This window comes from Etheostoma spectabile, chromosome 5 (assembly GCF_008692095.1).
Source record: "Etheostoma spectabile isolate EspeVRDwgs_2016 chromosome 5, UIUC_Espe_1.0, whole genome shotgun sequence".
Lineage (NCBI taxonomy): Eukaryota > Metazoa > Chordata > Actinopteri > Perciformes > Percidae > Etheostoma > Etheostoma spectabile.
Window position 1 is genome coordinate 193,057 of NC_045737.1, and position 22,558 is coordinate 215,614.

General features: G+C 38.2%; 2 protein-coding genes and 1 long non-coding RNA gene across 4 annotated transcripts; all 3 read left to right on the forward strand.

Moving 5' to 3' along the window:
* Positions 1 to 1,089: 1,089 nt before the first annotated feature.
* On the forward strand, positions 1,090 to 8,092 carry LOC116689307 (ubiquitin-conjugating enzyme E2 G1). Its single transcript, XM_032515807.1, has 6 exons — positions 1,090 to 1,354; positions 5,135 to 5,237; positions 5,367 to 5,464; positions 5,692 to 5,870; positions 5,992 to 6,099; positions 6,189 to 8,092. The coding sequence occupies exons 1-5, from the start codon at positions 1,312 to 1,314 to the stop codon at positions 6,076 to 6,078; spliced, it is 510 nt and encodes a 169-aa protein (XP_032371698.1). The 5' UTR covers positions 1,090 to 1,311; the 3' UTR covers positions 6,079 to 6,099; positions 6,189 to 8,092.
* A 2,455-nt stretch (positions 8,093 to 10,547) lies between these two features.
* Positions 10,548 to 12,217, forward strand: LOC116689308 (uncharacterized). The gene is made up of 3 exons (XR_004331966.1): positions 10,548 to 10,910; positions 11,097 to 11,223; positions 12,067 to 12,217. It is a non-coding gene; the product is annotated as an uncharacterized LOC116689308 (long non-coding RNA).
* A 1,189-nt stretch (positions 12,218 to 13,406) lies between these two features.
* On the forward strand, positions 13,407 to 21,603 carry LOC116689304 (cell cycle checkpoint control protein RAD9B). Of its 2 annotated transcripts, XM_032515801.1 has the most exons (11): positions 13,407 to 13,658; positions 13,990 to 14,060; positions 14,277 to 14,414; positions 14,894 to 15,008; positions 15,282 to 15,381; positions 15,892 to 15,998; positions 16,172 to 16,278; positions 17,263 to 17,327; positions 17,585 to 17,707; positions 19,793 to 20,015; positions 20,974 to 21,603. In XM_032515801.1, exons 1-11 carry the CDS (start codon positions 13,625 to 13,627, stop codon positions 21,103 to 21,105), a joined length of 1,215 nt encoding a protein of 404 aa, XP_032371692.1. In that variant the 5' UTR covers positions 13,407 to 13,624; the 3' UTR covers positions 21,106 to 21,603. The 2 variants fall into 2 exon arrangements, with proteins under 2 accessions (XP_032371692.1, XP_032371695.1); XM_032515804.1 differs by lacking the exons at positions 15,282 to 15,381; positions 15,892 to 15,998 and having other exon boundaries at positions 20,974 to 21,219.
* The last annotated feature ends 955 nt before the right edge of the window (positions 21,604 to 22,558 follow it).

The following is a 22,558-nucleotide window of genomic DNA, read 5'->3' on the forward strand; positions in this document are numbered from 1 at the left end:
ATGTTTTCATTCGCCTCTTGGATCGCTGATCCCTCATATCTCCGATAGTTAAAACGCATCTTGTGTATTTGGTGCAGCAATATTTTTTTAGTAAAATCTATTTAGTGAATTCATGTTAAGCTAATTATTTCACTTTGATATGGGGTAACAACCTATTTTAAACACTTAACAAACTGTTAAGCATCCTTGTAAAACAAAAATACAGTACATAAATATTTTTTAAACTTTTTTGTTGTGGTGTGCCACTTGAGTCACACAAATGTATTCATTCCAATAAGAATATTTCAAACAGCTGGAAATAATATTCAATTTAGAAGTACTTTGATCTAAAAAATATGCTATATGCCTACATTTACGATGGTAAAATGATTATTATTAGTAGTGTTCAATCATATTATGGTACCTAATATTGCTATATTGGTTGACCATTAGTTCTGTTTTATAACACAGATTCATTACACATTGTTACAACAGGTATCAGCAAAAATACTTTGTCCATTAATAGCATCAATAAACTTCTAATCAAGTCAACAAGATGGTGACTCTGCATGTCTCACATAATAAGAAACCCAAGCTCTTCTATACGGCCAGACATTTTTACAAACCGAATCACAACCATCATACCACCATCACCACAATAAAACACCATGAAGTAAATAACTCATCATCATCATCATCAACATCATCATCATCTTTATCGCCAGACTCAAGGTACATTCAGAACAGACAGACATGACATAAAAGATACAATAAAAAAGACAAAGATAAACATGTACAGAGAAATAAAAACAAAAGAAACCCCAATACTGCTTTTCTATGAAAGACACGTATACCAGTGTTTCCACAATGATGATGATATTATTATGATTATGATTATGATTATGATTATTATTATTATTCGGTTAGTCAGTTTCATCATCATAAACACAAACTGGCCTGGGATTCCTTTTGCTGTCTTTGGGAACTAAAATTCCTAAAAAAAAAAAATGTTCTAAAATTAATCAGAATTACGTAACGTTAGGTCAGGGAAGCTGGCTAGAAGGTTGGACAGAACGTTTCAAGTTTAGATCCTGTTGATACCTAGAGAAACGTTGCCTTAAATACATAAACACATAAACCATGGATGTATTATAAACACACATACTGCACACACGCATGCGCACAGCCAAAGCCAGCAGCTGAACCTTGTGTCAAAACACAGAGGGAAATCAGCAGCAGGCAGCGCAAGCTCTCACCTCGGTTTTAGCTTTAGCTCTATTTTTTGGAAGGTATTTGTCGACACAAAGTGATTTTCATTTACGTCCGCGTACCATGACCGAACAATCAGCATTACTTCTTCGAAAACAACTGGCAGGTAATATAAATACAATCTCGTTATCAAATATAGCCGATGTAAAGGCTAGCTGCCTACCTAGCAGCTAACGTTAGCCTTTTTTTTTATAGCTTCGCAAAGCTATGTTTACGCCATAGGAGTGAGCTGAGAAAGCTAACCAAGCAACATAATGGATTCCTTTATCACTGCAGTTTAGTATGGGGCTAAGCTACTTTGATTAAATGATCTCTGGTGAAAAGAAGATATACATATACAATAATAAGTGGCTCAAATAACTAACGTTATATCTGAATCAATACTTAATCGAAATGCCAGCCTTGCTAGCGGGCTAGCAAGTTCGACATTAGTTAGCTGACGGAACAAAGGAATAATCAATCCAGGGACTCATCTGCTCTGATGACTTTAGCTTGGCTGATAATATCTTTATCATAGTCAAAGCCTTTCATAGACAGATATGCTACTATATCAGTAGAACCCTGATTTAAAATTACAAACTGGTCAGCTAGCTAGCTCTATGCGATAATATCTTAACGTTTCTAATGTAAATTCTGGCCCAGACCGTACCGCTGGGTAGTTAGCGGCTTTTTAACGAGGATACGCATCTCAGTGTTTAAGCTCTCAATGATGACTTCTCCTGTTTTCGTATTTTGAGACTCGCCATCAATATGGTTACTGTTGGTGGCAGTGGTGTGTCTTTTCTTATTAATGCCAACATGGACTTCGACACTGAACAACCAATAGCCATGATGCACAGCTAAAGCTCCCTGATGATAGCGAATGAATGTCTGTCTCCCAGCTAGATAAACAACTCTTTCTTAACTATTTTTTAAAAATATATTATACCATTTACTTATTACCACTAGTCTGATAAACATGACAAAATGTGTCAGATTTAATATAATGGTCATCAGGAAGTGGCAGTTTATATTTGTTTTTTCCTTTTCAAGTGCAACAATCCAAAAAGGTCATAAAAACTGTAGTCTAGCTTCGCCAGGCCCTCCTCCAAAACCCCATGGAGGAGGGTCTGGCTACTCCATATATTGCATTCGGGGATGGGAGGAAAACGTGCTCTGGTTTATTGGCATTTCTTTAAACCAATCACAATCGTCTTGGGCGGTGCCAAGCACCGGAGGAAGGAACTTATTTTGGTGGAATGTGTACGTTTTTAAAAGTGGTTTTAGTCATGCAGTAGTAAACTCCGATTGGACAGATAGTATAGCTAGCTGTCTGGATTTACCCTGCAGAGATCTGAGAAAAGGTTAACCTAGTCCTCATAAATACACCAGAGTTTAAAATGCCATCGCAAAGTAAGCCTAAGGCAACGGAAATCCGGCCTAAATGAGTGAAATCCAATGGATTTGGTCAACGGAGCAATCCCAGAAGTGAAATAGACTATAAAAACTGTAATGCAGCATTCAAGGTTAGGAAAAGGTATCTGAGATCACAATATTAGGAAGGTCGACATCCCAGACAATGTAGTTCCTATCAAGGAATTGATATTATTTTAGTATTTTTAGAGACACTGTAGCCAAAGTTACCTATTTTGATAAAGTTAAGACCAACTGTGATAATGTACTGACTGTGGACAGGATTCAGGTTTTCCCTTTGGTTCTGAATGACAGTGTTTATCACTGCATCCAGAAAAGGAGACAGGCTAATATCCCATTCTATGACTGATTTATTCCAATTTCTCTGTGTGTGGGGTTGTGAAACACTGGCTGTACACTGGTTGACTCAGTGCAGTTCTTCAAGTTGGTGATTCACTTCAGCAACGATCACTAAATTTGGAAACCACGATTTGATTCAGTGAACATTTCGCACCCTGTATATTTATTAAATTATATTGGAATAATGAGAGACTATGACTTATTCAAATGATCTTTTATACATTCTTTAACAGAGACACACAAAAAGTAATGTTTCTATTACTTCACTAAAAACATCTCATATGATACCAAAAACCTCAAAACATAGCATCTCCTCTACACATAAACAAAAGTTGTATTAGAGGAGTGCTTTAAGCATATAAGTCAACATCAATATTGGGATTTATTTCAAGGCACCCATTTTACAAACATTATTATACAAAAAATGCTTACGTTCTAACTGGGAGGCTATACCTAGGCCAGAAAATTGAGATCAAAGCAGTTGGTTAAGGCCCCCCTCCCCCCCTCCTTAATAACTACAGACTCAGAAATGGAACATACTAGGGAAAACTCATTGTGGGACTGTCTCTAGTGGCTGGAATTCTGCACTAAGGCTGAATTTTGAGAAAGAGACTTCAGATTTGGTATTAGGGAACCACTAAGATCTATATAAAAGCATCCAAAGAGCATGGGACCTTTTTAAAGAGGCTAACACAGCACATACTACTTATTCAATATGGTCAGCAGCAACTTTGTATCATTAACTTATTGTGAAAGCAAACTTAACATTCCCCGTAGCTGCTTCATAGTTAAATGTGTGGTTAACAAAAGGGGAAAAAACAAACACGCGGCTCACCTTCGGCCCTGTTTACACGTAAATAGTTATTTTTGAAAAATGTTGTAAATCTTCGTTTGCATGTAAACTGCCGAGCAATCGAAGAAGGGAGGACCAGAAGAGAGAGAAAGTGATTTGTTGCTGTTGTTGCTTTTTTCTGGATTTTGATTGGCTAACGTGGGCTTGAGCTTCTCGTTACACTGTCACCTACAGGTTTGGCATGCTCTGACACGCATATAAACAAGGGTACGTGTAACTGAACACTTTTCTGAAAACTAACGGCTGTGCACCATGTTATTTTTGAAAACAAAGAGGTTGAAATATCTGTTTATGGAAATAAACACGTTAAATGTAGCCTTAGATTTAATTGTACCTTGCATACGTGGTTCATCAATGTCAGTGACATAGACTCATGTTGGCTGTGCCATGACTTTGCACCAGTTTTTGCAGCAGCATTTTTTTTTTTTTTTTTGGACTTCTTTAACCTTTCTTTACGTTTTAACCTTTTTATCGCGGAATGAGTGAAATCTGAGGCATTTGTTTTGTGCTTTGCCCTGTAAAGGTTTTCTGTTGAGTTTTAGTTCCAAGTATTGTTCTGACGTTCACCAAATCCTGGAGTACTGTAAAAAAAAGTTTTTTACACCCTCTATAAATGAGCTGTAATGGAATGTTGTGTATAGTAATTATACCAACTGGCTTATTAAATCATCAGTCACCACCACTACTTTAATCACTGTCCCTCCCTCCTGTTTCTGTCTTTTTCATGAATTTGTCAATGCAATAACATGCAACTCAAAATGCTGACATCTCCAAAATCTACTCTATAATATTGTTCTTTTATCTTGACTCCTTACTTGCTCACGCATGTAGAGTTCAGGGATTTTCCTGTATATTGAGATCTCTGCCCCCCCCCCCACACACACACACACCACACACGCGCACACACACACACACACACACACACAAAGAGGTTTTAGCCAGCCCCAAAAGAAAATCACTAGCACCAAAATGCTAAGAATTGAGAATAAAAATAGCAATTTCTCTCTAAATATGTTTAAGAGCAAAATAGAAAGTTGAATTGGAGAGACTGTCTGTTTGACTCTCGTGGTTATATATTTAAATATCATTTTCCAGTTTTGTTAACTGGAGTGTATTAACTAAAGAATAATGTAATGTACATTGTTCCTAAAAGGCTCATTCTGAGCCAGAAATAACCCTGGAGTGGACCTGTCACATCTGTGAAATTAGTATAGTTGTTTGATGTCCAGTTCATTGAATAGAACAACCTTTTATGCCTCTTTTTTTTTTTTCTTTTTCCAGAGCTCAACAAGAACCCCGTGGAGGGCTTTTCAGCCGGTCTAATAGATGACGATGATATATATAAATGGGAAGTTGTGATCATTGGTCCACAAGATACCCTTTTGTAAGTAAGAAGACATACTTGGACAATGATTTCTTTGGTTAGAAATATATACATTACTATTTTGAATTATTCAATCATAATTCAATCAATCAGTTTTCATTTGTCCCCGCTCTCTTCTTTGTATTGCAGTGAAGGAGGGTTTTTCAAAGCATATCTGACCTTTCCCTATGATTATCCACTACGGCCTCCCAAGATGAAGTTCATCACTGAAATCTGGCACCCAAATGGTAAACATGTTGAGCATGTTCTCTTTGATGTTTACTTCAAATCTCCATTGCCGTCACTTGGTGTGGACAGTGAAATTATTGTTTGTTAAGCTACTTTATTGGATGATTTTGAAAGGTTGTTTTGATTAAGCAGTGAAGTAGTCCAGCCTTTGAGTTCAATTGTACAGAAGGCTGTCATAACATTATATTGGCTGCTGTTAAATTCATGCTCCACTCTTTCTCCACAGTTGCAAAGAACGGCGATGTTTGCATCTCAATTCTGCATGAGCCGGGAGAAGATAAGTTTGGTTACGAGAAGCCCGAGGAACGCTGGCTTCCGATCCACACGGTAGAGACAATCATGATTAGTGTTATCTCCATGCTGGCGGACCCCAACAGTGACTCGCCTGCCAATGTGGACGCGGCGGTGAGTTCCACTACTTATCCCATCCCCCTGGCACTAGAAAACATCTTATTATTCTTGTTATCGTGGCAGTTCAAGTGAATTGAGGATGTGTCGTTGAAAGAATCCAATGTTGCTCCCACAGAAAGAGTGGAGGGAGGACCCTAACGGTGAATTCAAGAGGAAGGTAGCTCGCTGTGTAAGAAAAAGTCAAGAGATGGCTTTTGATTAGGAGTCAACTGTATATTCCAGGGTAAGTCAATTCATTGTTTCAGCTACAGTAACTGTCACATGTGAAACCTTGTTCTGGAAGTAAAAGTAATAACAGTGTTCTTTTTTCAGTTAAAGGAAATGCCTTCAGAGGGAAAATGTCAACAAAAGGCTTTTGCACCCCTTGTTTTGCCAGTCAAAGGAATTGGCCAACTTCAACCACGTTTCTGTGAACGGTTGTCATTTTCCGCAAAATGAGCCAATTTGAGAACCATACCAGCGAAATTAACCTGTTTCCTACCCGGAATTGTATATTTAATTTTATTTATTTTGAAAAATGAATGATGTAAGATATGTCACTACTGTAAATTAACTTGCTTTTTTATCTGCTGCTGAACAGTTTCTACTTTATACCAGGTTTCTTATGCAATTTAGTGGTCAAGATTGTGTAAAACAAAACCCGTTACCATTAGATCATCACTTGTCCTCCCTTCTGAATACTCACGCCCAGATTGACGTCGGCCCAACAAATCTCTGTCAATAGATGTGATTATTTTCAACACGTGTCATTGAATCACTGTTGCCTTTTGTTCGCCTCACATCGTCACAGCCGGCTTTTTGTTTGGAGAGACAGGTTGAGAACTTTTTAGAGAGTTTTCCTACAGTCTGTACTTTCTGAGAAACAACCTCCTGCTAGCATTTTCTCCTTATGCTAGTGTATGTCTAAGTGATATAAAACCATGACTCTCAAACCCGCATGATCCCCTCAAACAGCTCTGTTATGTATTGTTGCTAGCTGTAGATGTAAATGGAATGGCTTACTCAGTGATTTGAGAGTTATTGTTTCATGATCTATTGACTCACACAAGCCTAGCTAATGGTAACGGAAGGTTTGTGCCAACTTCTCATGTTGAAAGTTAATAATGTCTCGATTAGCAATCAGTACTGTACTTTAAACCTCTAATATTGCTGAGCCTTTCCCTTAACACGTGGCCCTTATGGTCATTTAAGATCTATTGATTATCACTTAGTCTAATGTCTTTTCACAATGTTGTAAATCATGGACAACCAAATGCAGTCGGTAAAAATAGCTTAAACTGTGATTAGTCTACATGTGTACTGGTAACTGGCATAACAGCTCAATTTAAAAGGTAAATACATTTGCAGAGGGTTATGGTGGTTTGAGTTCTTAATCTGTTTAAAATAGGGAAATTTAGGGGCTCCATGGTAGAACTAGGCTAGTCGTTTTTACTTGGATGACGCGTAGGTCACATTAACTTCAAGGTTTTGACTCCGAGGACTTTGGGTAGATTAAGTAATGCTCTTAAATTCTATCAACATCTTAAATTCTGATTGGTGCATACTTAGATAATATGTATCACCTTTTACTTAATCACTGAATTTTGGTTGTAATTATTGATAGAGACTTGAAGTTAACATACCACTTAGTAAAGTATAAATAAGTGTTCTGATGGGGAAAGGAACACAATCCTGTGTCTAGGATTTTAATTTTGAAAGAATATACACAGTCGTGTTTGGGTGGAGTCTGTAAAAGCATTGGCTTTTGTTCACTTTTGCTGATGGTGTTGCTGAACGTAAAGCCATGATGACATCTATTCTGAATTATGTTATACATGATTGATCTGTGACTGACATTGACAAATAGCTAACCATCTTTTGGCGCATGCAATCAGGTTTGAAGGAGTTGGGTATGTTTAAATATACCATTGGTAGTACATTCTGGGTGAATGTGATGTGTACAGTTAGTAGTTTTCTGTAGACTTTCTGATCACATAACTGCTGTTGACATTACCTTTTTAAGTCAGAATTTTCTAACCTACCATGACCTCCTCTGACCGGTGTTCACTGTATTTGCACAGATTCGGTGCGTTTGAAATGTCATTAAGCAATACGCTCTGAAAATGGTGTTCAGGTAATCCACCCTAACGCCATTATTTGTTTTTTGTTGTTTTGTTCCATTTTGTGTCAATGCAATGTATATTGGACATGATGCTCAATAAAGTGTGTAAACAGAGTGGCCTGTAATGTTGATTTGTGTTTTACATTTTAAATGAGAACACGCTCTGGGTTCAAGTATATTAGACCTCTGCTCTGTAATTGGAACCCAGGGAATAGTGTCAGATTTCAGGGCTGGCTTCATTTCACACGCATAGGGTTCTGCTGGCTGCAATACATACTGAGCTGATAAAGATGTTTGCAACCTCTCAGACATATCAACAGGAAATATTGGAATTGTAAGTAACAATGAGAAAGCAAGTAACATTTGTTGAGCAGCGGAAAAAAGAGAACCTGTTAAAAAATTGAAGGGGTCACATCGTAATGAGGTAAAACCTACATTGTGAGTGTTAACATCTTTAATGGATTGAAGGATGTAGATGATTTCAAATTCAATTGTTTTTAGGTCTGCAGAATCTAACCAGAGCGGTACAGATGGTGAGTCAAATATTTCTTTAAATTCTAACTCAACATGAATGAACCTGTTGTTTTCATTATTGAATTACAGAATAGATTATTTGAACGCAAATTGACATCTAAAAATATATAATTATAGATTGGCAAGACTGCAATGTCCAGGGTGCTCAGGAAGTTTAGTCAGATTTTTAAAGGTGCTCTTTGGGGTCGGGAATTCAATTGCATTCATTCAATTGTTTTTTTGTTGTTGTATTAATTGCTAAACAACGTTGGGCACAACTGGAGCTACATGTGCAAAACTAAAACTACAGTCTGCACTACCAGCAGTCACCTGAACTAAATGGTTCACATCACCTGCAAAACTCATTCACAGCAACCAACTCTTGAAGGGCCTAAAAATGTCACTTTATGAGGTTTTTTTTTAACAGTAATATGAGTTCCCCAAGCCTGCCTTTGGTACCCCAGTGGCTAGAAATTGTGATAGGTGTAAACCCAACCCAGGGTATCCTGCTCTGCCTTTGAGAAAATGAAAGTTCAGATGGGCAGATCTGGAATCTTGCCCCTTTATGAGGTCATAGGAGGCAAGGTTTCTGTTTCTCTGCTTTGCCCGCCCAGAGAATTTGGCCCTCCCATGAGAGAGAGACGTCATGGCTTTCAAACAAGCAAAGTGGCAGTTGTACAAGGCTACACCCTCAGCCTCCACCTCCATGTCTGCATCACCTCTAAATACTAATGGATGTGGTATCTCCATTACTTTCACCTCCATTACTTTCTGAAAAACAGTAAGAACTCAGTTTTACTATAGTAAAGGCAGTGTTTTTCACATTTTGTTTTTTATAGCTGTGTATGTAACCTCAGACATCTTACCTGGACATATCGGTATCTATGCTCTTTTACCTGTTTCTCTCATACGGTACAGTGTATAACTGTTTGTAATTCTTATTTTGTGTATGTACACAAAAAAGGCTTTCTGAGCTTTCTCTATATAAATACCGTATGTGTTCACTAACTAGTCTAAAACATGACACCTGCTTAGGATTCAGCCAAAAATGCAACCAGCAGTGTTTGATGGGTACCAGAGTGAAATCAACTCTGTTTTGAATGTGTGGTTAACAGTTGTGACAGCAGTGTGTTTGCATTTGAACAAAGTGCTGTAAATCCACAGTGTTGTGCACGTTGTGGTTAGAGCCATGGGATAAGTGTGTAGAGATTTGAAAACTGAAAACCGAGCAATGAAAAACAAACCAGAGTTTGGTCCACATGAACTGTTGCTGTGCAGACTGTAGTTGCACATGTGACTCCAGTTGTGCCCACTGCCCACAAAAAAACTAAGTATAGGAAAAAAAAAGGAAATCCAAGGCACTTTTCTTCAAAATTATTTAAAAAGCCCTTATTTTACTGGCTATTTCATAATAGAAAATTTAAAAGACATAGGGAGAAACAATTGCCTGATACAAGTGATATTTATTCTCCTGCAGATCAACTTTTCCCATTTACGGTCAACACACATGTAGCCATTAGTCTTCCGCCTCCTTTGTGTCTTTTGTTTGTGGAAGAAACCTCTTTAAATGTGTCTCTTCACATCACTGATTAATTAATTAATAATAATTTAATATTACATATTAATTTACAACCCCTGGACTTTAATAGTTCATATGTGTTTCAGCAAGATTTCTGCTCATGTTAAAAACTTATTCCACAAATCTGTGTTTCTTATTTTTTTAACAAAATTGCGATTAAAAAGGGATGGGGACAAAAGCAACTATTTCAAGTGGAAGGAATTGTCCCCGGCGTCCCCATTCTAAATGACACCTAGGCTACACAACCTGCATGCTGTGGTCAGCTGGGCGTTGCACACCCGCGTGCGGCCCAAAGGATCATTGCTGACACCCCAAAACATCCCATACTCAGCGAAATAGGAAGAAAAGAGAAATTCCAGGCAGAGGGCAGGTTTCAGGCCCACACAGAATCTGCAGACGCAGAATTCAACAGAAATTTCCGCAGAATATTAAGACATCTCTTAAATTCCACTTTTTCCACAATTTTAATTCTGGATCACCACTGAAAACTAAAAAAAAAAAAAAAAAAAAGGGCAGATCTGTTTGGGTCTGGTAATCATTAAAAGGGATTACTTTTGTATTGGTTATTCATTTTTTTTTTTTTATGAAAATCCTACATAATATACCTTTAAACAGATGATTACTGATTTCCATTAAAGATTGTTAAGATCAAATGTGCTGCTTAAATAACACCACCACAGATCTGTTTTACTGCATGTTGCCTTTGGCAGGCTTTAAATGTCTACCTAGTCAGCAAGTGAGGGAGATGTACAGAGGAACACACGTAAATGTGTCTGCAGGCGGCCAGCACATGAAGAAAATACACATTCCCAAATCTATGATGTCTGCACCCTTCTTACAGGTAACCATGTAACGCTGGAACACATGTTCAAGTTAGTTTTCTGTTTGTTTCTGTGGTATTTTTCATATCAAGAGCTATAAGATGGTTTGAATGAGATAATTGTAATAGTCCTCATAAAATAACAAGATGACTGTCATTCTGTTATGTATTATAATATAATCACATCAGGTCTTGTTTCTGTCTCAGCATCCAGCCCTTACAGCAGGACAGAGGCGCTACCTTTGCAGTATAGCTAATGTTTACAGTACAGAGCACATGAAGCAGCAGATGAAGCAGCACTATCTCAATGTGTAGCACACATGTGTTCATTCAGGTGTGTATCGGTTTTCTCAAACCTAACGTTTGCAGTGGTGGAAGAAGTGTTCAGCTCCTTTACTTAAAGCTACAGTCCGTAGTGTCTGTCTCCCCCATGAGGAATTCTAAGTAATGACAATAACACTGTCGGCGTGCCCACACGATGGAGTATTAAAAAAAACAGAGTGATAGATGAAGACAAAAAAAACATGATGGACTCTTCAGAGGAAGTAGCCTAATTATCTTCACTCTTGTTTCTTCTTCTTCTGAACATACTGAGAAATACAGAGAGAGCTGTGTGGAGCTGATAGTCTTAAGTAGGTTTGTAGCAACTTATTTGGCAACGGCTCGAATGTAGCGGACATTCATTAATATCAAAAAGTTACACACTAAAGCTTAAAGTCAAGTACTAATACCACACAGTAAAAAATACTCTGTTACAAGTAGAAGTCTTGCAGGGAAAATGTTACTTAAGTAAAAGTAAGTTAGTATCATCAGGAAAATATACTTAAAGTTTCAAAAGTAAAGCAAATCCTCACATTTTAGAATCTGGAAACGATCAAAACAGTTTTGTCAATCAAGTAAGTGTTTAATGGTCTAATCATTTCAGTTGCATTTGTAGGACTAAATATTGTTGGGTAGTTTATAACATGTGTTTTGTGTGCAAAATTCTTAATTTGTAAAGTAACTAGAGTTGTCCGAATAATGTATTAATAAATAGAAAGTGGCATGAAAAGAAAGGCCTCAAGTAAAGTACAAGTACCTTAAATTTTGTACTTAAGTACAGTACTTGAGCAAATGTACTTCCACCACTGACCTTTGGCCACTCCCATCCATCTCATGTTGTTTTTGTATTTCCTAGGTCAGAGTCCCACCTGCAGAAGGAGGTTTGGGTTTCATCAGCGGAGAGACAATAGTACGTTCACGAGGGATGCACAGAAGGATGTGGCAAGGCCGAAGCCTCGAGGACAGAGGAAAAGCAGCAGCACAGCTAATTCTGATGTCGTACTTCCGCAAATAGTCAACAGATGATTTAAAGACTTTAATTACCTTATAGTGAGTCTTTATGTTGGTCTTTGCATCAACACATGTTGCACCTATTTATCAAATATGACTACAAATGTGTGCAGTCGTAATCTTATACAGATATTACAAGCACCACCAAATTTAGAGCTAAAGTACATGTCATATTCACATTGTCTCTTGTTGACTGTGTAGTAGTTTTCATAAAGTTATTATGTATTTTTAATCACGCTATTATTCATAACACAAATAAAAATGATTGGATATTCCGTTGTCTCTGAGTACTAGCAGTAAACAATCTAATAATCTATCTTTTATTTGGGCTTTATTAAAAATGAAACGTTACCGCTTTTTAACCCTTGTGTTGTCTTCCGGTCAAAATTGAAAATCAACACTTTTGTTGAAGCTTTTTATTGATGTTTTTAACTTTTTCTTATGTTTTTTTGTCCCTTTCTTCAACACTTATGACGCTTTTTTTCAACGTTTGTTATTTTTTTTCATGTTATGTAACACCAACTTATTACCTTTTAGTTTTACAGTTATTTTTGGAATTTATGGTCAATAAACCTCAACTATAAGAAATTATACCTAATGTTTGAATTAGAAAAGCAGAAATTAGGAATTATTTAGACTAAAATTAAAGGAATGTATGTTGATAGATAATCACAGACTGGAATATGTCAACTTTTACTCAATACTATTTTGAAAACCACTTCAATTATTTTTTCAAATGCTCTAAAAGTGAATAAGACACCCCAAAAGTAATGAAAGTAGAGATTTCTACTTGCCAAAGAGCGTTGTGTGGAATCAATCATGTTATTTTGTGTGGTTAAAAAGAACATTGATATAGGAAAACTGGTCAATTTGACCCGAGGACAACATGAGGAACTTGAGACTTGTGTATTTTTATTTGAGAAAGCTTTTTTCTATGATTTAGTGCAACTTAGAAGCTAATATCAATATAATTATATATTTGTTTTAATTTGCACCTGAAAATGTAAACATGATGATTATTATTATGACTATTTCACTAACTTTAAATTTTTTTTTAAACTTTTTAGTGTGACTATAAATCATCTGTCCAGCCCTTTTGGCCACCTCTGGCATTAACAGCAAAGTTCATTTAAGCTTATGTTAAATAAACTGTGTATAACCTTAGTAGTATAGTAACTATAGGCCATTTTCTTCTAATGATTAAAATGATTAAATCTTACATTTCGCTGCGGAGGACCCTCTTTGAGCCAATTTAGCCTCAATATCCTGAAAAAGTTTAGCTAAACTATCTTGTAGCTAACGTTAGTGGAGAAATCATCACTGCGCGCGCTGTTTGACCGTGTCTCGTGATAAACCCCCGACTCGGTTACATCGGTCATCAAACCCACTTCTCATCAGCAGATATGAACTGTGTTTTGGAAGGAAGTGGTGTAAAAGGTAGTATTAAACAAGAGAAGCGATATGGTTAAATGTTTTTGTAAATAATGTAGGTGTTTTTTTAAAGAATTAAAAAAACTAATCTGCATATAAGTTGTATTAGCTTGTGAGGCTTGTATAAATGTACGACGAAAGACTGCTAGCTTGGCTAATGCAACGTTTAACGTTAGCTAGCTTCTAACTAGCTAATTAGCTAACTTAACCACTATTTCAGTGGTTAGTAGGCAGTTGACCCCTTTATATTGGAATAAAAAGCTATCTTAGTAATAGTAACACATGTACATAACGGTATGTTAACCTTGAATTTCGGTGGGGATTTGTTGTGTTGCAGCCTTTGGAAAAGCTATTCATGCCCTGTCCCGGATTGGAGATGAACTGTGGTTGGATCCCATGGTTAGAGGGGTGAGCAGCACTAACTAAATCTGGAAGGGGAACAGTGTTGAATTATCCCATATTATCAGTAGCAACGATATTCATTTCATATTTTTTTACTTACATGAATGTTATTTTACTCGAGGCCTCTGTATTGGTCTCCAAGTATTGGGCTTCCTTTCTCCCTATATAAAGTGACAGCAAGGAGCAGGACATTCACTGAATCTCTCTCTTTCTGTCTTAAAGCTGGCACTGAGATCAGTGAATTCTGCTCATTCGGCATATGCCTGCTTCCTCTTCTCACCGCTGTTCTTCCAGCACTACAGCCTGGGATCAGCATCAGAGCAGAGCAGTGAATCAATCAAATGCAAACTGGCCATGAAGGTAAATCAGTCATATTGGTTATTCATCTGTAGAGAGCTCATAGTGACATCACACCCTGCTGCAGAGGACACATACTCACCTTTTCAGGATTTATGAGACAGTAGTGGAAGTCTAACATGACATTGTTTTCCCTTCAAGACTATGATTAAAATGTTAAAACGGGGATGACAATCTTGTAGCGCTGTGCAATTACTTGATTTTGCCTCCTAACGATCACAAAAAAGAATAGTACATTACATTTCGCAAGTAAACTCTTATTTTGTTTTTCAATAAGTTCAACAATTGCAACATTTTTTTTCCTCCATAATCAAGCATCCCTATTATCTTGTCTTAAACATGTCTATTTGTGTGTTTTTTTTTAAAAGATTTGTTTTTAACAAACAAATGCATAAAAAAACAACAACCATCAGTGCTACAATACTGGTCTGTGTAGTAAGCAGAAAGAAATGTGACAATATCTATTTTTCTTTTTTTTAAAGTCTATTCTACCTCTTTTCCGTTGTTTGACTTCAATTGAACGTAATGTGGAGCGATGTCAAATATCAATCGGCACTGCCGATGACCGAGTGATGATCCAGTTTTTCTGCAGGCATGGTAGGAAACATTGTATTTTGTATTTTATGGATGCAAGTAAAGGAAAGATTCAGGATTGTAGAGTCCAATCATATTTGATTGTAAAGACATAATATGTTTTATCAATTTCTGATGGACTTCTAAAAACCCTAAATCTTTTTTCTTTACTCGGACAGTTTTCTTTAACCATGTTAAAAATGACTTGTATCAGCTGCAAACACTGCATTACATATTATCATCCCTGGGTGGCAGTGTGAGTGTGCTCCAAATATCTTCTTTCTGCTTTTGTGATAGGCATCACTAAAACCCACAACCTACGTTTTCAGGAAAGTGAGGCTCTGCAGGCAGTGTTTGCCGCACACCTCTGTCCCAATGTGCTGAAAGCTCCTGCCAGGTTAGCTGCTCATTATTCTGTTAATGAAGCTAGAACCTCAAAGTTCTATTGATACAACAATAACACTTCTGGAGTGTTTTGTGATTGTGTACGACAAACTAAATCTTTGTTCTCGTCATGCTTAGAAATCCATCTTTTTGTGATAAGTGGATTCACTGTAAAATCTATTAGGTATATGGTAGCTGCCAGCTGGATTCAACAGTCCAGTCTATTTAATGGAGAGAGAATGGGTGTTCACAATGTTTTGTACCCTCAGCTGGCTCTGAGCAAACAAACACACACACACACACACACACACACACACACACACACACACACACACACACACACACACACACACACATACACACACAGCGTCAGTTAAGTGCATTTCATTTTAATCAACCAGAGTGACAAGGACATAAACATTATGTATCCTCCACCAGTAGCACAGCGTTGACATAAGGCTCTCTGCTCAATGCTTAGGCTTATTCTATGTGGGTTGGCATTTGTTTTGCTCTACCTCTGCAGGCTTCTAGGTGATATGGTGATGCATTTCTCTGTGTGCCAGGAGGAAATCACTTTCTCCATGACTCCTCAGAGAGTCACTCTGAAAAATTACTATGAGGGGGAAAATGGTGAGCTAATGTTACTCTGTGATTTGGCCCAGGCCCCCAATACTGTGGCTGACAGATGTCGTAACTGTTGAAAAGTTGCCGTTGCACCAACTTTGAGACATTTGACAACCTAACCTGATAATAGAAATGCTGAATATTTAATACCATTTGACCTGGATGTATTTCTGTCACAGATCACATGAAGACTATGTACACTGAGATGTCCTTACACCCAGACGAGTTTGACTACTTTCAGATCGGAGTAGAGTCGGACATAACTTTCTGTTTGAAAGAGTTGAGGGTAACACATTTATTTTTGGAGGCTCCTTTTATCCTGTCACATGAGAATATCATGTGTGTATATGTGTTTGTGCGTGCGTGCGTTGTGTGTGTGTGTGTGTGTGACTGGCTCAGAAGTATTTTCTGTCTAAGAGATTATATTTCTGCTCCTGTAATATGGATACTCAAGTTCTTTAACAAAGTGTACTTGGCTCTCTGTACTGTTTCCATGTAAACTTTCCCCTCATTACTGTATCTCATCTTAATAGCAAAAATAGTGTGACATAAGTGACGCATATTATATCACTTAATAGAAAAGGTAATTTAATTATTAATTAATAAGTTGCAGAAATGGTTTACACGTTGTGTGGTTTGTTATGAAATATATAACTTTTAAGCCAAAAAGGAATGTGTTTGAATTTTAAGGAGCTGGCTCAACTGAAGTTGATCTCAAACTTTTAAAAAGGCTAGAAAATAAAAGATCAAAACATTGTGTCTTAGAGATCTATCCTACTATAAATGTCACTTCCAGAATGAGTGATTTCTGTCTGAATGAATACACCTCAATTTAAATGACTTTTTTCTGTATTAGCTTAAAAAGGAAGTAAAAGGACTTTGTTGGTCATTTGAAAATTTGGGTAAAAAATCCTTTTGTTAGTTCAGTTAATAAGACTTGACCTGCAGTAACGCCCGTAACGCTTGTCCCTAATGTTCTGGAATGTTTCTTGGTCACCCCGCTGTTAGGCTCCTTTTTTAGCCAGACTAGTCCTCTTGTTCCTGTCGGTTTTGGAAAGCCGTGTTTGGATGGATTAGAAGCCGGGCTTTAGGTTTAAGTCAGCCTCAATTTACTCTTACTTTAGCATTGATATTTTTCTTTAGCCTGATCATTGTAAACATGCCATGGCCCTACTCTCAAAATGATGAGTTATTCAAATTTCACAGTCATGACATGGATGCACACAAGCATAACTCAGTTTGATAGTGAATTACCACTGTTTTTTTTCAGGGTTTACTGTCCTTTGCAGAGTCACATTGCCTTCCTGTGTCTGTCCACTTCGGTGCTGCAGGAAAGTAAGTCTTTGTAGCTCAAGTTGCAAGGATCAACATCAGTCTGTGTCCAAACTGAGTGTGTAATTAACACCAGATTAGTTCAAAATTAGGTCAATTATTTTGTCTGTGGCTGGTGAGTCTGTTTCTATTAACAGCCATTTTACCAATTGACCAATTATGGTGAGTTTTTCTATTGGCTGGTAAAACAGTGAAAGATTCTGGTGATTATGTAATTAGATTTCTGTCAGTGATAGATGTGTCGTTGGTATTGTTTGCAGGCCTGTGTGCTTCTCTGTGGAGGACATGGTCCTGGAGGCTACTGTGGTGCTGGCTACTCTGAGCGACTCTGAAAGCAAGGGCTCCTCTCAGCTTACAGGGACGCTGGCCCCTTCTACCCCCAGGTAACAAACACTCTGCTGTCACTTTTAATCCTGCCCACAATCATTGGGATCTCATCAGCACAGTTGCACAGATTATAAAAATAATATTTTATTGTTATTTTGACCTGGCAGCGTCCTACTCAGAACTAAAATCTTTGTAGGTTTAGTTTCATTGATCCACTCTGACGGTGTATTTGAAAGTATAATTGAATCTTCCCTCAAGGCTACCTGAGCTTCTCTCCTGGCACTCAGTCAAGGCAGTTTGCCGTCATTGCATGTTTTTAGCTTCTTGAGGGCATTGTGTTACAGCAGACAGCCTTGTGTCTGTTACAGAGATAAATAGGCCAAGTCCAGGACTTGTGTTTATGTTGTAAGTTTGTAATCCTTATCCTTATGCTAGCCTGCTTGGCTGTTGTGTAAGTGTCATTGTCCTGCTCTGCTAACTCTCTCTCTGTGTTTTGGGCTCTGGGTGGGTCCTGTGTGACTGCACAGCTTGGGGTCTGCAGAGACATGGCTGACCTGATGAGCAGGCAGTTCTTAATCCACACTGTTCAGGAATTCAACTACAACCTGCACTCTTTAACCTTTATTATGCTGAAGGCGCTGGCATTAGCCATTATGTGTTTTGGTTGTCCCTGATTTTGTGAAGAACACTTGAGGTGATTTTCTTTAAATTTGACATCCACCTGGTTTCAAGGATGAACTAATTGGTCTTGGGCCATGACTCAAGAATGAATATGCTTATTACGATAAACTTTCACATAAATGTCTAACAGGATAAAATGCAGATGTAATGACGTTTTATATCCAGTAGGTTAAAGGTTAACTTCACTATGACATCAGCAAAAACACTTTTCTGGCCATTATTCACAACTCAGGAACTGAATTGGTGACATTAGTCTTGGGTGCCCACCTTGAAACTGTGGTGATTGTATAAATCCTCCGTGCTACTGGGTTGAATATATGTGAAGTATCCATGTTTTTGAATTTGTAGCTTTTTTTGCAGCAACATTCATATGTGCATTGCCTACTGTCATGGCTACAACTTTGTGTGCTATCCTGTTCCTCGTGATGTCCACCAACAGCTCAATGGTTGTGCTGATATTGAGCTTCAGGTGATTGTCGTGGCACCATGTGACGAAGCTCTCTACAAGCCCTGTAAAAAAGTCTCAGCATGTTTCTCACTGGAATGCATTTGAATACAGTCATTAAAATTTAGTGGGGGAAAAACACTTAATACCTTATTAAATTTCTTTAAAAGTCTTCACTGCATATGTTATATAAGCCTGGTCAGACATTGACATTGTAGTCATACAACCGTGAGACGGTAATTCTAGTTTTCTAGAAAACTTGCTTTCCTGCTGCCTCAGGGGCTTTTTTGAAGTACAACTAAAGAAGCCTGAAGTTGTCCTGAAACTTTTCAAAATCAGATTGCTCTCTTCTTCCTGCAGTGCTAGAGGTTGATGACATGTAGTGTGGTTACATGCACAGGGTTGTTTTGTTACAGTGCTCAAAGCCACTTTTAGTAACAGCTAATACAGAGCTACACGCCTGGTTCATGAATGCAATTTGTAAAGGGGAATAAACATAATGTTCTTTAAATATTTTAACTCCTAAAGTCAATAATAACTTAAGGTTTATTAGTCTCGTTATTATATTTGACTGTTTTGGTTAGAATATAACTTAATATCGTGGTTATTGAATATGTTGTTTAGACACTACTTCCACCAAAACGTTTATTAGAGTTGTCAGAGTGGGTGTAGTGCTGTGTGAAATTTACTCTCCAGCCTGTGTCCTCTTTCCTCTGTCTTTTAATTGGCCATTCCATGGCGTTGAAACATCTCCACTCCCTCCATTAGATATTTAAGTAACCATAACCTAAGCTGCATGCTCAGGAGTCAAATTTCACTGAGATATACTGTGACTTCACTGTGTTGTCTGCACTGGGACAGAACTGTTAAATTGCTGCTATAGAACATGGCACTGTAAACCACAATTACACTGCACACTGTGTCATGAATATTTTTGCCAGCATAGGAACTGATTATTACTATTATCTGGGTAGAAAACGCTTGCCGCAGAGATGAGTGTGTTGTGTGTTTCCAGGTGTGCAGATGCTGCTGTTCTACCTGTGGGTTCATGTGAGGCAGACAGCAGTAAGGCTCAGGACATTCCTGCTATGATGGAGATGATACCATCCAGCCAGGGCAGCCCTATAACCAACCTACCTGTTCTTATGCTGCTGCAGCCTGAGACTGATGACCCTAACGGGCGCGGTGTAGCTGATGAGGCCTTTGCCACCGCCACCTTGACTCCTGCTTCCTCCATGGTAACAGCAGCTTCCTGTTGGGTTTTCATTTTTTACTGGTAACTTCTCTGAAGTATGCAGGCTTTAGGCTGCGTTCACACTCACTGCCACAAGAAAGGCCTGAAAACACACACACACCTATTGATGCACAAATGGAGAGATGTCAGAGTCAGTGGGCTGACAAGTGCTGGACCAGCGCCCTGAGCGGGCGGGGGTTGAGGTTGGGTTAAGAGCACCTAGCAGTTCCCAGGAGGTGAAGTGGCATCTCTCCAGCTACCAATCCACACTGTACTTTGGTCCAAATGGGGACTTGAACCAGCGACCCACTGGTTCCCAACCCAACTCCCTACAGCCTACTGGCACACCAATGAACCACCATATAACTGCCCAGGAGTTTGTGTAACAGCTGAATGTTTTCTGCAACTACAGAGAACAGTCCCAAGTCTATTTTGTTTCTTCATTAGGTTTCTTTCTTCTTTTACATCACACAAACATGCCATATAAGTGACACTCCCACTGAAGCACAACCCTGCGGCGAATTGCCGGATGGCTTTTTCTAGTCTACATAGTTCCTTACAGTTTCAACAGGATGGGTGGCAGTGTGAAGTGCTACAGTGCTTTACTTTGACTTCTACTGGAAGTACGCCATGTTGCCTCATCACGTGAGATGTGACTGAAGAAGACAAGCGAGGTGACACTCAATGTGAGGGATGGGACGTCTTTTGTTCCTCCGTGTTGAATGTTTTTGTCTGGGGAATCAATTTTTTGGGCCCTTTTAAGAGGTTCATTAGAATATCATCTTGTCAGATCCGGTTCTAGAGACCTGATGCAACATTCATATTTTCTTCAATTGTATCAAGGAAAAGTAACGACAAATCTAATAACAAAAAGGCAACTAAAAAAACTCATTTCTGATGTACTGAAATATTGTTTCATAAAAAATGTTTACACTTAACTTATGTTGTCTATTTCCATTTAGATCTGCTCCCTCCTGTTCAGGTCCTCAGAGCAAGACGATGATGGTTGTGCTGCCAGACTTCCTGTTCTGGCATGCTACAGTGACGAAGAGGCGAATTTGGAGGAAGACTATACAAGAAGCCCCTCCCTCTGATAACAGGGCTGAGCTTGTGGTCGTTAAAAGTAGGCCACAACATTTAAGTAGTCTGAATGATAGGATCTTAATGAACTTGTATTTGACGTACTTTTAAGTTGTATAAGCAGCATGTCGTTTATAGCTCAACGCTATGGCTTTGCTTGTTTAAATTATTTTCAAAGTGTTAAGTTTCCTTACAATATTCAGTTGGAAATTCAAGAGAATGTATTTATGATTATTTATCAAATTATTTAAGTAGCTATATTGTGGGAAATGTATTTGTAATAGCAGGTAAAAATACTTTTTGCTGTTGTCTTTGAAACCATTACTTAAACATGAAGACACCACACCTGTCTGTTGATGGTAACCGGTAGTATGCCGGATGTCTGAGGAATGTGGGAGTACACACATAAATCGTACAAGGCGTTCTTAAGCATTATCTTTTTCAAGCCTGGAGCCTGAGTTCAGGGAGGTAAAACACACTGGATGCAGAGCTGTGTGATAATTGGTGGATGTGAAAATACAGCCCTAGAGGGATCCAGCATAGAAGTAAACGCCTCTGCAATGTATTGTTCAATACTCAAGCATGCCAAATAGTGTTCTGATCTAACACCAATTGCCGGTTTGTGCTCATATCACAGTCATCTAATACACAAGAACAATAAATACTATACTCTTTATTTAAATATTGTACAGACTTGAAGATTTTTTTTTTTTTTTTTACAGAGCTTAGATCTTCATTGAACTGTACACCCAAAATATATACAGACGCATGCTCTGGTTGTAACAAAGGGTTTGGAGGAGGACTATGAGAGGTGACAGGGCAGGTATGAGTCAGGAAACAGGAACCACAACACTAACAGTGGCAGTTCCATCTGACTGAGAGAATTGCTTTGTAATATTGTTAAGGCTGCTTAGATTGTCCTCAGTGCTAGAACACTTCAAACTCACATTTCGATCAATCGCTGCTCTTCCATGCCTATTTTTAAGGAGAATTCCGGTTGTTTTTATCATGTAGCTGTTTTTTTTTAAATTTGTAGTGCTGTCAGTAGCGAGACAAATGAAAACAATCGGTGCTGCCTACACCGTGTTATCCTCCTGCTAGAGTTAGCACAGGACTTCACCGGAAAACAGGAAATAAACAGGTGTGTGCACTGGCTGAATTTACTTTTATGCCTTTCTGTCACATCTACTGCAGTCCAATTCACTGTGTTCACTTGGAAGGAATCACTGCACATGGCTAAGCACTGCTGATGACAAATTTAAAACTTGCCCTGTTGAAGCCTGTTGGGTGCTAACTCTAGCAGGAGGATAACACGGTGTAGACTGGACCGATTGTTTTAGCTGGTCTTGCTACTGACAGCCCTCCAAATTAAAAAAAAACAGAGCTACATGTTGAAATTGACCAGAATTCTCCTTTAAAAAGGACACCTGACACTGCAGTCTTCAAGTGGGAACTTGTCAGCTCTAG